This window comes from Cervus canadensis, chromosome 6 (genome assembly GCF_019320065.1).
Source record: "Cervus canadensis isolate Bull #8, Minnesota chromosome 6, ASM1932006v1, whole genome shotgun sequence".
Lineage (NCBI taxonomy): Eukaryota > Metazoa > Chordata > Mammalia > Artiodactyla > Cervidae > Cervus > Cervus canadensis.
Genome location: NC_057391.1, coordinates 27333360 through 27348291, shown reverse-complemented (window position 1 = coordinate 27348291; position 14932 = coordinate 27333360). Strand labels below are relative to the sequence as shown.

The 14932-nt window shown below is 41.3% G+C and overlaps 1 protein-coding gene across 4 annotated transcripts in view; it reads left to right on the top strand.

Moving 5' to 3' along the window:
- Positions 1-14932, top strand: part of LOC122443346 (neuroendocrine protein 7B2) — a 57932-nt gene that overhangs the window by 32220 nt on the left and 10780 nt on the right. For 2 of the 4 annotated variants that reach the window (XM_043471401.1, XM_043471399.1), the window contains exons 3-4: positions 6080-6229; positions 10411-10520. In XM_043471401.1, the coding sequence (XP_043327336.1) occupies positions 6080-6229; positions 10411-10520 (260 nt within the window). Of the gene's footprint in view, positions 1-6079; positions 6230-10407; positions 10521-14932 lie in introns of all 4 variants that reach the window. The other 2 variants (XM_043471400.1, XM_043471398.1) reach the window with 1 other exon arrangement.

Below are 14932 nucleotides of genomic sequence, written 5' to 3'. Positions count from 1 at the left end.
TCAAATATTGCTTGCTTTCACCTACCTCTGTGCCCTACGTGTGGCTTTTCCTTCACCACCAATAAGGATGGATCCTGCCTTTGCTGCTTCAACTCAAGTGTCAGCTCTTCCATGGAAGTTTTCCTGGAAGGTTCCCTATTGCCTGAATTTCCACATCATTTATAATACCATAATGAGTTATATCAAGCAATGTATCTTATCAGGTACCACTGGCTTGTTGTGTTGTTGTGTTGGTGCTGAACAACCAGCTAGAATGAAGAACTAAGTAGGGAGCAGAAATCCTGTCTTTTACATTTGTATTTTCTGTGGCACAGAGCATAATCGTTGGCACGTAGCTTCTTGCAGGCAATCCTTCATGTCTTAGATCTAGGTTAGATATTTCTTCTCTACATACCTATGACATTTCACTGTAACCCTGTCACATCATAACTCTGCATCTTAAATGTATTTCTTTTTACTGAGGTATAATTAATTTGCAATATTGAATTTACAATGTTGTGTTAGTTTCAAGTGTAGCGCAAAGTGATTCAGTTATATATATATATATATACATACTTTTATACATATATAAAAAGTATATATATATACTTTTTCAGATTCCTTTCTATCTCAGGTTATTATAAAATATTGAGTACAGTTTCTTGTGCTATAGAGTAGGTCCTTGTGGTTTACCTATTTTACATACTGTAGTGTGTATGTGTTAATCCCAAATTCCTCATTTATTTCTCCCCTCCTCCTGCTCTCCCTTTTGGTAACTATTAGTTTGTTTTCCATGTGTGTGAGTATATTTCTGTGTTGCAAATAACTTCACTTGCATCATTAAATGTGTGTTTCATTATGTCTCCCTTACAAAACTGTAAACTCTGTAAGATCGGGGGTCATTTTTACCTGGCTCATCACTGACCCTCTAGTCCATGTCTTGATGGTCATATATACTCAAGAAATATTTTTTAAGTTGACTGAATAATAACTTTAAAATATGTTTGGTTTTTAGAGACAAATGGACCAGATAGCATCCATGGCATCCTAACAGTTTGACTGACTTGGTTTCAGGTGCAAAATAGAGCAGCATAATCTAAACGTTATACTGAACCAGTTAACTAGCATTTGATTGTATACTCAAGTATATAATTTTCTAGTTATTTTCTATATGTGGTTACTTTTCTTGGCTGGCTTCCCTGATGGCTTAGGTGGTAAAGAATCTGCCTGTGAGATGTGGGAGACCTGGGTTTGATCCCTGGGTTGGGAAGATTTCTTGGACAAGGGAATGGTAACCAATTCTAGTATTCTTGCCTAGAGAATTCCATGGACAGAGGAGCCTGGCAGGCTACATACAGTCTGTGGGGTCACAAAGAGTCAGACACAGCTGAACCACTAACAATTTCACTTTCTTATCTATAAAATTCAAGCTCTTGGAGAACAAAGGATAGCATTAAAAATAATTTTTTTTTAATTTTGTACTGTGGTATAGTCGATTAACAATGTTGTGATAGTTCCAGTTGAACAGCAAAGGGACTCAGCCATACATATATATGTATCCCTTCTTCCCTAAACTCCCCCCACCATCCAGGTGCAAAAGATAGATTTTTTTTTTTTTTAATTTCCATCGAACTCCCATAGTTCCTCAGTGAGTATTTCTTGATTTGATGTAATTAAATGTAGTTTTAAAAGAGCCTGTGTTATATCTGCCTGGTGCTAAACATCTGTTGCTTCCTAACAAGTGTACCATTCATTCTAATGGCACTGGTGCACAGAGGTAAACAGAACCTTGGCAGGCCTTCCATAAAGGAAACTGTGTTTGCTTCCTTCATTAATTACTAGCGGAGCATTAAGACATGCATCTCCCTGAAGCCAAGTTGGATAATTCCTGGCACTTAAGCCTAGGGTGCTTTCAAAAGTTGAGACATGTATTGACGCACCAGAAGGCATGCCCTATAGCAATCACCAAGGTGGCTCTAATGCCAAGATGGTATAAAGCCTCAGATATACCAATACCAAGCATGCTGGTCTATCTCTCTAAACTTTTGTGGGTCTTGGGTTAATGTGAGATAATAAATGTGAATTTCTAGAATGTCTCTGAAGGCAGGCACCTCAGTATGAATTGGAAAAATCTTCAGAGAGATACGGAAAGTTTAAAAATAAAAGAATGATCAAAGGTTCACCAAACAAAACAACAGAATGAAAGTGGCAATGCTAATAGCAGAAATATGTGTCAAGATATGATTTGTCAATTGTTATTAATTTTGCCAGTTAATGGCAATTAAAATGAAGAATTTATACTCTTGGACATAGCAATTAGCAGAGCATCAAAATACTAAAGCAAAAACAATAAGAAATGAAAGATACTGACAGACACTTATTGGTAGTAATAGATTTTAACAAAGCCATCAGATTGTGATAAAATATGAATAAGGACATAAAAGAATATGATTAATAATGTTGGATAATTGGCTATATTTAGGTATTTATGGGTTATATAAAAATACATCTTAAATACTCACATGGAAAATTTATAAAAATAATACCTTTCTTTAAAAATGCAGAAATTCTGTGTGCTACTCACTCAGTGAACTATAATATAAAGGTAAACAAAAAAACCCAGTTACTTTATGATGTCTATATTTGGAAGCTAGAGGAATTTGGAATTAAAAGAGGTACAATTGTCCTTTTAAGAATTAAGACTCTACACTTCCACTGCAGGGGGCATGGGTTTGATCCCTGGTTGGGGAACTAAAATACCACAAGCTATGCTATGTGGTCGAAACAAAAAAACAAACAAACCAAAGGAATAAATGTTAATCAAGCACAATAAATTAAGACAGAAAGATGCAATGTGACTTCAAAGAGACAATAGGATTCCCAGGACACTAGGAGCTAGCCATGATCCTACTGAATATATTAATATTTTCAAAGGAAAATTATGTGTTGATCTAAATGGGAGTTGATTCAACCAACAAAGAGGGGAAAAAGCAAGTGTCGGAGGTTTATGCCTTGGCACAACTTGTCCAGGGGAATAGGGAGATTCACCTAGTTCGACGTAAGTAACACAACCCATTGGCAAGACCGTGTTTCCTGTGATGGTGGAAGTGTGGTTACTTTATGCTGTGCTGTGATTAGTCACTTCAGTCATGTCTGACTCTTTGTGACCCCCAGAGACTGCAACCTGCCGGGCTACTCTGTCCATGGGGATTCTCCAGGCAAGAATACTGGAGTGGGTTGCATGCCCTCCTCCAAGGGAACCTTCCAACCCAGGGATCGAATCCAGGTCTCCCACATTGCAGGCAGATTCTTTACTGTCTGAGCTACCAGGGAAGCCCAAGAATACGAGTGGATAGCCTATCCCTTCTCCACGGGATCTTCCCAACCCAGGAATAGAACCAGGGTCTCCGGCATTGCAGGCGAATTCTTTACCAGCTGAGCTACCTGATTTTGTTTCTAATTTCATGCACATCAAGCAAGCACATTTTGATCTGCCCTTTTGTGTGTAGGTCTATGTAAATAGTGATTATGCATCAAGGCAGCAGTGTCACGATACAGCTAATAAATAGGAATTCATTTCTGAAATGGCTGCTATAGTGTTGGAAGAGTAAGATTCCTGAGCCTTATGGGATATTAAGGCTGCAAGGGAAGAGTCTGGAAATTGACATGCATCCAGGTGGTGCAGAGGTAAAGAATCTGCCTGCCAATGCAAGAGATGCAGGAGACAGAGTTCGATCCCAGGGTCAGGAAGATCCCCTAGAGAAGGAAATGGCAACCCACTCCAGTATTCTTGCCTGGAGAATCCCATGCACTGAGGAGCCTAGTGGGCTACAGTCCATAGGGTTGCGAAGAGTCAGACATGACTGAGCGACGGAGCGTGAGCAGGATGTTTAAGTAAAGCAAGTTATACAATGTGAACCTGCTTGTTCTTATTCACTGCTGTGCCTTGGTGTTCAGAGTAGGCTTGGTATCTATGGGGCAACTAAATATTTGTTGAAGGGATGAAATATGTAGAGAAGGACAGAATCACTCAGCAAGTGCCAATAGGATAATTATTTTACGTGCCCTAAAACACACAGTGTATATATAACAGAGTTAATTTTTTCTTTTTTTTTGGAAGTACAGTTGACTTGCAATATTATATTAGTTTCAGGTGCACAACATAGTGATCCCCTATTTTTATAGATTACATACCATACAAATTTATTATAATACTATTGACTATATTCCTTGTGCTGTATATTGCTTGCCTTTGACTTATTTTATAACTGCAGTTTGTGTAATTCCCTTCCTCTACTTTCATTCAACCCCTTGCCACCCCCATTCCCCTCTGGCAACTACTAGTTTGCTCTCTGTATCTGAATCTGTTTCTATTTTGTTATTTTCTTCATTTGTTTTGTTTTTGAGATTTCATATACAGGTGAGAGCATATAGTATTTCACTTAGTTTAATACCCTCCAGGTCCATCCATGTTGTCATATGGCTGAGTAATATTCCACTGACTGACATTCTCTCTCTATATATATATATGTATATATACATGCACACACATGTCTTCTTTATCCATTCATCTGTTGATTCATTCAGTTGCTTTCATATCTTGGCTATTGTAAATAATGCTGCAATGAATATTGGACTGCATATATCTTTTTGAATTAGTGTTTTCATTTTGTTTGGATAAATACCCAGTTGCATTGCTCGATCACATGGCAGTTCTGTTTTTCATTTTTTCAGGAACCTCAACAGTGTTTCCATAGTGGCTGTACCAAAGAGTTAATTTTAAAAATAGAAAACTGAAATATCTAAATATTGAAAGTACCTTTGTGAAGGGCCAATAGTTTTGTAAGTTTAGAAGGTGAGAGGAGATCATGAAGGATAACAACAGCAAACCTATGTTAGCAAACTATTACAAATATAATGACCAGAAGTCAGTCAAACAACATGGAAAGTGTTTGCAGGAAATGTAATGGCCAAAGACTTGATACCTTTATTAGGTAAAATGTTCTTGCAAGTTGATAAGAGAAACACTAAAATTCCAAGAGCATAAACAGACAACTCACAGAAAAGAAATTAAATCGGGTAAATAAACATGGAAAAAATTCGACTGAGCTAGTAATCAAAGACATTCAAAACGAAACAGTAATTTTTCTAAAAGCCTTTAAAATTAACAAAGAAAACATAAAACTTTATTTTGGTAAAACCCAATACTGGTTAAAATGTATAAATATGGAATTCTCAGATTTTGTTGATATTTTATAAATTGGTACCTCCTTTCTGGAAAACAGTTTGGCAATATAATATAAAGAGTCATAAAAATATTTATAGCCTTTGACCCAGTAATTTGACTTCTGGGAATCTTTCCTGAGGAAAACTAATCCAAAATATGGAAAAAATTAAATGCCTAAGAGCAAATTGGGAAACACTAAACATCCCACAATGGGGGAATGATTAATATGTTGTGGTAGAACCACTGGATTGAAGACTACATAGTCATTTATAATCATGGGGCTAGAGACCGTGCAGCCACATGCTTTAATAGTAAATGAAAAACGAACAAATGGATAGAAAAAGATGCACAGAGGAGAAAAGATTGAAATAAATACACCCAATTTTAAGTGGTTGATCTCGAATGGGAGAAGGTCAAATATTTTCTTCATCTCCCTTTTATGGGTAATTGGTTGTCATTCAGCCTGTCCTTTTATCTGGATGCCAGTTGCATCTTTGTCTCTTCCCTAAGCCCCGTGCCCAACTTGCAAAGTCCTGCCCATCTGTGCCAGTGCCATTCAAGCTCCAGCTTGTCCAAAAGCCCTCCCATCCTATCAGCCTAATGAAGCCCCCCTCTACGCTGTTCCAAGTACTGTATTTTAACATGTCCACTATAGCACATACACAGTGTGCCCTAAGTGGAAATGGTATTTGTGCAGTTTGTGCCTGTTTCCACAATGAAAAGTTTAACCCCCTAAGGGCAGGAACTATTGTATTTCCTTTTCTCTCTCCACAGCATAGAACACAGTACTTTGCTTGTCTGGTGTACCTGAATAAATAGTAGTTGAAATGAATGGCATTGCCCCGAAATGATCTACTTCTGATTTCCTGGCAGGTGGAGCTCATGAAGGTCTGCAACACTTGGGTCCCTTTGGCAACATCCCAAACATCGTGGCAGAGTTGACCGGTGACAACATTCCTAAGGACTTCAGTGAGGACCAGGGCTACCCAGACCCTCCAAACCCCTGCCCCGTTGGAAAAACAGGTAGTGGGCATTAGTGGGCACGCTCCTGGGTTCCCATGAAAGGTAGGAGCTTTGGGAGGAAATTAAAAATGCTAACATTGGCTGCATATGCTCAGAGAAAAAGTATTTCTAGTCCCATGAGCCCCTATGTATTTATTTGTAGGTGGATTGGAAAGGGAAGTTGATTCTAGAACTCCTGGTGAGTTCTGGTGTTTAGATATACCTGCAGAGGCCTCTCTTGCCAAGGCTTCATCTTGTCACCCTCTTTGGGAAGTGATGCTCTTTTCTGCACGCGCTTCTTTTTTTAATAAAAGAGAGGGCTTTCTCTTTTTTGCCTCTTCTTTGGTACAGTTGCTGCCCACTTTGGAACTTGTTTCCTTTGTGGATGATCCATGCCCATTCGTTTTCCTCACTTCTCTTGACAATTGACACTTCAACTATGTTGTAACCAGTGAGCGTCTATCCTGAAATATTTCTTTGGGAGTTGGGAGGTGGCATGAGAGAGGGGACCCAGGAAGGTAAGTTGGTTAAGGAAGTAGGCTGAAACCTTCCTTGCTGTTCATGCATTGCTCCCAATTTTCTACCCTCCAGTGCCAAAGAGGATGAATAGTGAGTGAGCTTCACTTATGCTGGGCTTTGAGCAGCTTACTTTGTTGGTTCAGAGTAGTTGCTCTAGACAGAGGACTACCTGAATTCAAACCCCAGGTCAGGAGATGTGACCTCGAACAAGTTAATAAACTACTTGCATCTCAGCTTCCTTATTTGCAAAATGGGGGTTATTGGGGAATTAAATGAAATTATCCATGTTAAGCACTTGGCACATCACCTCACACAGAGTAGGGACTCATTAAATATCATCCAGATTGTAAATAGCTTTGCCACTAGTAAGCAACCAGAGTAGTCTTTACCAATAATTATAATAATAATAATAATAATGTTAGTATTTATTGGGCTTCCCCCTGGTGGCTCAGATGGTAAAGAATCTACCTGCAATGCAGGAGTCCCAGGTTCGATCCCTAGGTCGGGAAGATCCCTGGAGAAGGAAACAGCAGCCCACTCCAGTATTCTTGCCTGGAGAGTTCCATGGACAGAGGAACCTGGCGGGCTACATGGGGTCACTAACAGTTGGACACGACTGAATGACTAACACTACACTTACATATAACGAACCTGAAGCTTCCAAAATAGCTTGCTCAAGGTTATTTATGTAACAAGTAGCTGAGCCAAGGCTCAAACTTGGGTCTATCTGATTCAGGACCGTGGAACCAACCACTAAAACATGCTGCCTTGCTCTGAAAATTCTGACAGTATGGTACCTCAGCTTTTCTTAAACACAATACAGGCTCTCTTTGAAAGAGGTTCCCTCTGAAAGATAGGTGAGGTCTCTGTTTCCCATGGGGGACAGAGCCTCCATCCTGGGATGGGACAACCGAAATAGTTAGACATGGCCAAGCCAGTGTGGGGATACTGGCCCAGGACTGTAGGAAAGTCTAACTCACTGCACAGAACCAGTGATTCAGCCACATTTCACTTGCCTGTGAGGCTTTGGATGAGCAGGAAGAAAGACCAGTTTGGAGTCTGAAGAGTAACAGTCTCCATGGGGATTTGGCTAAACTGAATCAATATCATATCGGACAATGGTTCTTAAAATGTAGTCCTGGCAGTATCAGCATTACCTGGAGACTTATTGGAAAGGCAGATCTTCACCCCTATTCCAGAGTTATTGAATTAGAAACCCTGGGGGTAAAAATAAAAAAGTAAAATGTTAGTTGCTTAGTCGTGTCCAACTCTTTGTGACCCCATGAACTGTATGTAGCCCACCAGGCTCTTCTGTCCAGTGAAACAGAAACCCTGGGGGTAGGATGCAGAAATCTGTATTTTAAGCTGCCTTTCCTGTGATTCTGGAGCATACTGAAGTTTGGAGAACTGCTGTTAGAGGAGAATGGAAGGAGAGCCAGAGTTTGAGTCAACAGATCTGCTATCTAGTCCTCATTACAGCGTGTCAGTTTACTTCCTCGGGCCTCAGTTTCTTCATCTGTAAAATGAATACATAGTCAGTGCCTTAAAAAAGCGTTCAGTGTAGTCCTAGCTGATCCTTGAAACAAGTAGTATAGAGATCTATGTAATCAAGCCCTAATCAGTAGCACTTAGGAGATCTGAGATGGAGCAATCCTGGCTGGCTGATAGAGTTGGATAAAAACCCAGCTCCCAGGCCCTTTCTTGTCTGCCATTATCTGCCCCTTCCCTCCCTGCCTTTTCATTAAGCTAACATACTTCTCCCTCTTTGTTCTACCATAATCTGCATTCTAGAAAAAACTCACTTACTAAATTTAGCCATTATTTGTAAGAAATTGCTTGAGACATGCCTCATTGAGAATCATGACACCGCATAGTCCAGCCATCCAAGAATAACCTTCACTTCCCTCCCCAAGCCACACTCACCTCTGAATCATGGCTCACTCACCCTGGTAGAGCGGCAAACAGAACTCACAGCCTGTCCTGGGCCTCAGGGATGTGAATCCCTGGGAGCATTTTCAGGCTCCGGACACCTTCGGTTTCCAGAGCCACAGGCCTCTATCTCTACACCTCAGTTTGGGCCCACTCAGAGGTACTTGAGAAACAATTAGGAAGAGGTTGTAAAGCTGCCATGTGCAGACTGCCTGACCTCTTTTGCTCTGCTCTCCCCTTCCTTCATGTTAATTGCTCTAGATGAAGAAATCAGATAACCAGTTCAGTGAGAAGTGGGGAGCCATGTTAGAGTCACATTAGGGTTTTTTCCAAAAGCGAGTGCTTTCCTCCCAAGCTTCCTGCTGCTGAGGGCTGAGACTGGATGCTGAAAGCTGCTGGTAGGCGTCAAAACAGTCTCAAGAGACCGGACTACCTGCCTCATTGTGTTAGACCCCTTTTAGCATTGACTTTGATGCTTCACTCTCCCTTTGAAAGGAAGCCTCTTTCATTTTCCTAGTCCTGCACAAACCACCCTCCCAACCTCCCCCACCCCCTCCCCACCCCCACCCTTTTAAAGCTGTTGTCTATAAAGCACATTAGAGACAGGAAAAAAAGGACTCAGTTTCAGAGCACTGTGTCTTGTAATGACAGGGCTTAGGTAAAAGCAGCAGCCGAGGGGGATAACCTTTTTCTGTGTTTGAATGGAAGACATGCTTTATTTCAAAGAGCATTGATAATAAGAACTGTCATTTAAAGAGAGATGGTGAGAAGGGAACTAAAACATAGAGGAAACCTATTATGTGCCAGATGCTCTCTATATGATCATCTCTATTCCCTATAGCTGCTCTGAAAGGTAGGGATTTGATTATTCTCATCTCATAGGTGAATGAATGAAATTAGACTAAGTTAACTCTCTGAAGGAACTAACCCTGTCTATCACTCATGAGCTAAGATTTGAACCCTGAGCTCGGGTCTATCTTTCTGACTCCAGGCTTACCCTGTTACCACTACAACACACACCATCAAGTTCTGTCTAATAATTATTTTTCTTATATACTGGATTTTCTCCAAGAAGCCAAAATCATTTCTAAAGAGCCACCCAAGAAAAAACAGAGTAAGTCATGTGGAATGGAAGTGTATCAGTAAAGGAAATAATTGCTGTCATGACAGATAAAAAATAGCACTGGCTTAACACAATAGAAGTTTATTTCTCATTTGTGTGAAGTCCTGCCAGAGATGGGTGAGGGTGTTGTGGAGGTGGATGGTTCAGCAACCCAGACTGCCATCTTTCATCTTTGCACTTGACATCCACAGTTGCCCTGGTCGGCAACATGTAGCAAGCAGACCAACAGATGCTGGGGGTGAGGGTGGGGTTGGGAGAGCAAGAGAGGGGGTCCTCTAGAGGGTTTTTATGGGCCAGGCTTGAAGGTGGAATAAATACATCACTTCTGCCCACATTCCATCAGCACAAACCCAGGCATATGACTCCACCTGATTGCATAGCAAGGCTGGGAAATTAGCCATGTGCCGATGGGGAATGGGAAGTGGGTTTGGTGAGCAGCCAACCATTCTCTGCCATGGGTAGGAGAGGAATGGGAATCTGGGATGAGCAAATCCCAGAAGGATATTGATTTAGAATGACTGATGTGAATACATTCTGACCTTTGGATGTCTAGTTGTTTTTAATAAATTAGCTCTTAGAATAACAATCGATCCTTGGCTGTTCCTCAAAAACCTTTTGTTGTTTGCAGTAGATGATGGATGTCTAGAAAACACCCCTGACACAGCAGAGTTCAGTCGAGAATTCCAGTTACACCAGCACCTTTTTGATCCAGAACATGACTATCCAGGCGTGGGCAAGTGGGTAAGTCCAATCTTCATTGCTAGTAGGTCCTATATTCTGGTACTTTGAAGGTACTGATGGCAGAGAGAAACAATATGGGTGGGGAGAGAGAAGGAAAATTGTTTAGACTCTGATTTTTTTTCCAGAAATCTCTAGTTGAGAGGGACTTTTAATTCCAAACCACACTCACTGCCTAGAGCACAATATACCAACCCACTTGAAGAGTCAGTGACCTGAACCAATCTCATCAGGTCTAATCTCAAGAGGGTTCTACTCTGGTCTGCTCCATAGTCTGTGTCATAATACGTCCTAAAATCTCACCAGTGTTTCATTCACCTCTTATAGGAAGTATATGAAACTTCTGTTTTAAAAAAAAAGGATACTAAGAAAATGTGCAGATTTTCCCCCTAGACTGAGGGAAGTGATCTCTGCAGAACTAAAGGAAAACCATGCCAGAAACTGAGAAACAGACATACAGTTCTGCTTTATGGAAAGAAAAGAAAAATTCCAAAATATGTGGCGGTGAACTTGCCATCAATGGCAAGAACCTATAACTGCCAGTTAAGGAAATTGTTTATACGCACTTGGAAAGCGAAATCATGACCACTTGGCACAGGTTTGCTAAAAACAAGTCTTGTCGATCTAATTATATTCTTCCACTTGCCAGCATTATTCATTTACTTTCCAGCTTGATGAGGGAAATGAAGTGAGCATGGTGCGTTTAGACTTTAGCAAAGTATTTGATGAGCTCTTTCATGATATCCTGTTGGAAGAGGTGGAGAGTTACAACCTAGGCAGGAAAACATCACCAAAAGGGAGCTTGTTAAAGAGTCCATGTCAAGAGGGAGAGCAATTTCACATGTATCCTCTGTGTCTTAGCGATATCCCACTCCACATGTTTATAAATGTTTGTAGTAAAAGCTATAGAGCATATGCTTATCAGATTCTCAAAGAAAGACACAAAGTTGGAAGGGAGAACCCTGAATGACAGAATTGGGATTCAAGAAGATCCCAACTAACTGGAATAATGAATTGAACAAGATCACAATTGAATGGAGATAGATCTGTTTTCCTGTGGTTTGGATGATGTAATCAAATGCAGAAGCCATGTGAGCAAAGTGGAAAACTACTAAGGAGGCTTAGTTCACATATACAGAGGTGGTCAATACACCTGTGGAAGGAGTGAGTGAATGAGGAATGAGCAGATACTCCTAACTGCCTAAACCTATCTACAGCTATAGGTCTCCATCACTGGCAGCCAACTTGCTACCTACTTTACTGGGAATACTGTGGTCTCAGAACTAAACTCTCTCTCTTCCTTTTTACATTGTTTTAGAGAGAGAGGTCCCTCCTCATTAATGACCACTTCCACTTTTTCTATCATCCAAGCATTGAGTTTGATTCCCTCTCCTGTCAACATGCACATGTTTCCTGTCTTAAAATGACAAAGCAACAATACCCTCTGTTAATTTTGCTTCCTCCAATATGCATTCTTCTATTTCTCTTCTTTTTCATAAGCAGTTAGGGAGAATTTGCAGAGCCATCCTGAAGCCTACTAGCAGGGTTTATACATGTTGAATTACATAGGCAACCATCTGTAGGTTCTTGAATAGGAGGCTAAAATCATGAAAGTCTTCTATAAAAGTTATTCTGGTGGCATAGGGAAGGAGGAGATGTAGAGAGAAGAAACTAAAGGTGGGAAAAAAATAAAGGAGATAATTCTAGTTACAAAGGCTGTGAACACAGAGAATTTAAGTGAATCTCACTAAAGCAATAAGAATCCAAGACATTTCAAAGGGAGCTAGGAAACTGACTAGGTTTGGTATATGGCATAAACATAGCATGAGAAGGTAAAAATGTTAGGTTTGTAAGAAATTGATGGTATGAACTTTTCCTCTGAGGAAACTTTTTTAAAGAGAAAGGAAGAAGAGAGGGAGGTAGGAGGGGAAGAAAGGAGCAGAGGAAGAGTAGGAAAGAGTAGATCATAGAGGAGCACTAGGAAGGAATCTACAAGAGATGGGCAGAAGTGCGACCTAACAGAAGCGAGGGACCAGACAGAGCCTGCTGTGTTCCAGGCACTGGGCTAGGTGCTCGATATACAACAGTCATTGACATGATATTGGTCTCAATGAGCTTACCAACTTGGGATACATTGCATGTAATTAAAATGAACCTATCTCAGCATGGATCAGCTTCCTGATCAAGCTCTGCCAGGTGCAGTTACTGGGGGAGATGAAAGAACATGGTCAAGGAAGGCTTCCAGGACTGAGGACTCTCACATGGCCAGTTGTATAGTAACCATTGAGGATGCCGAAGGTGCCAAAAAGGGGCAGCACTGGATTCTAGGGTGACCCATCTACCGTGCATGACTGCTAATCTGGAAATGAGGGGCAGGTGCAAGGGGAAGATGGAGGACAGTCTGAGTGGGGGCAGAGAACCCAACTGAGGATGTGAGAGAGATGGAAACTTCTCTCTTGCCAACTTTCCTCTCCTCTTCTAGAAGATCTTTACAGACTTCTCTCATCGTGTTCCACTCACTCCCAGCACTCCGGTGTGAAGCCAGCCACCATCTCGTTGTTTTTGCCTCCTTTCAATACTGACTTCTTTCCTTTGAGTCACTGCCGTTCATTGTCTACATCGGAGCTAAAGACTAGAAGTTTAGGACTATGACAGATCAATGAGCAGGAAGAATGCTTACACACCTTCCTCACCTGTAATTATGTGTCTGTTTAAACTTGTTTCCTTCATTTATTTTCTCATTACCACCTAGCAGGCAAGCATGAGTTCCACTTCATGTGGAAGTATGAATTGAGTCTGTCTTGCTTTTCTAAGCTGGGGTCCCCAAGCTTTCCTCAGCGTTTATAAAGAATGATGGTCTCAAGCTCCACTGTCTTTTAAGTTAGCAAAGGGATCATCTTTCACAAGAGAGCTACACACAAGATCCTGATTCTTTTTTTTTTTTTTTTTGCTAGTAATGTTTCCCTGTGTTTGACATTAGCTGGAGCTCAGTTGAGTCTTGAGTAGTGATTCACATAAGTATCAGCGTCTGTCTAATTTCCTGCATTTCTCTGTCTTTGTTAATGCATCAAGACACATTTATTAAATGCATATCATATACCTTCCAGGCCCTGCATTAAGTGATGGGAATACAAAGATGATAATAGTCATTGTATTTTATAAGACAGTAAGTAGTCATATTTGTTGAGCACATACTGTGTGCCAGACACTGTGCTAAATATGTGAATTAATTTCATTCAGTCTGCCTTCCCTATCATGCTCTTTTTACAGATGAGAAAATACAGGCTTAGAGAGTTTAAGGGCTTCCCGGGTGGCACTAGTGGAAAGGAACTCACCTGCCAATGCAGGAGATGTAAGAAATGCAGGTTTGATCCCTGGGTTGTAAAATTCCCTGGAATGAGGCACGGCAGCTCACTGCCAGTATTTTGCCTGAGAATCCGCATGGGCATGAGGAGCCTGGTGGCTTAGTCCATAGGGTTGCAAAGAGTCAGACAGGACTGAAGCGACTAAGCAGGGATGCATGAAGAGGAGTTTAAAAGGCCTGCCTAACCCCACGGAGCGATCATTGACAGAACTGGGTTTGAACGCAGAACACTGGACTCTAGGAGTTTCCTCTAAAAACTGATAAATTCCTTTTCTTTTTTCCATGGCTCAGCACTCATCATGTGTCCTGTACAGTGGTTCTGTCCAGTCCTGTCTACAACTGTTGTCTTTTCAGATGATATGTCACCTGAGGCTGTCATAGACAAAAGCTGGCAACCATGGATGCAGCCAACCCCTCCTTCACACATTCGTTATGAGGGTTACTTCACTTGGGACGAAGTTGCCTTGAAAAGCAAATGTTTCTCCTTTCCAAGTGCTTTTCCAGCATTCTTTTCACCAGCAGCTTGGGTGATAGAGGCTCCCTCCTTAAAACCGGATAGCTGAACTGAGGCGCTTGAACCTTGAGCCATGGGAGAAATGGAGCACGGGACCCCCTGCCCTTCCCTGTCTTTTCCGCCTCATTGTCTCGAAGAGTCAGATGCTCTTTCAGTTTGGGTTCCTCAATGTTCCATGTCCTTAGTCATTGAGCTGTGCCTATTCTGATATGTTCTTAGTGTTCCCTCAGGAAAATGCCTGAGCCCAGTTTATCCCAGAGTTGGTGGTGACTTGGGCAAAGTGGTGTCTGCCAGTTTTCTCCAGTATAAAGTTACTATTTTTCCCTTTGAAATTAATAATTAATCTGTGGGGATTTACTTCAGTTCAGTTCAGTTCAGTCACTCAGTCGTGTCCGACTCTTTGCGACCCCATGAATCCCAGCACGCCAGGCCTCCCTGTCCATCACCAACTCCCGGAGTTTGCTCAGACTCATGTCCATCGAGTCGGTGATGCCATCCAGCCATCTCATCCTCTGTTGTCCCCTTCTCCTCCTGCCC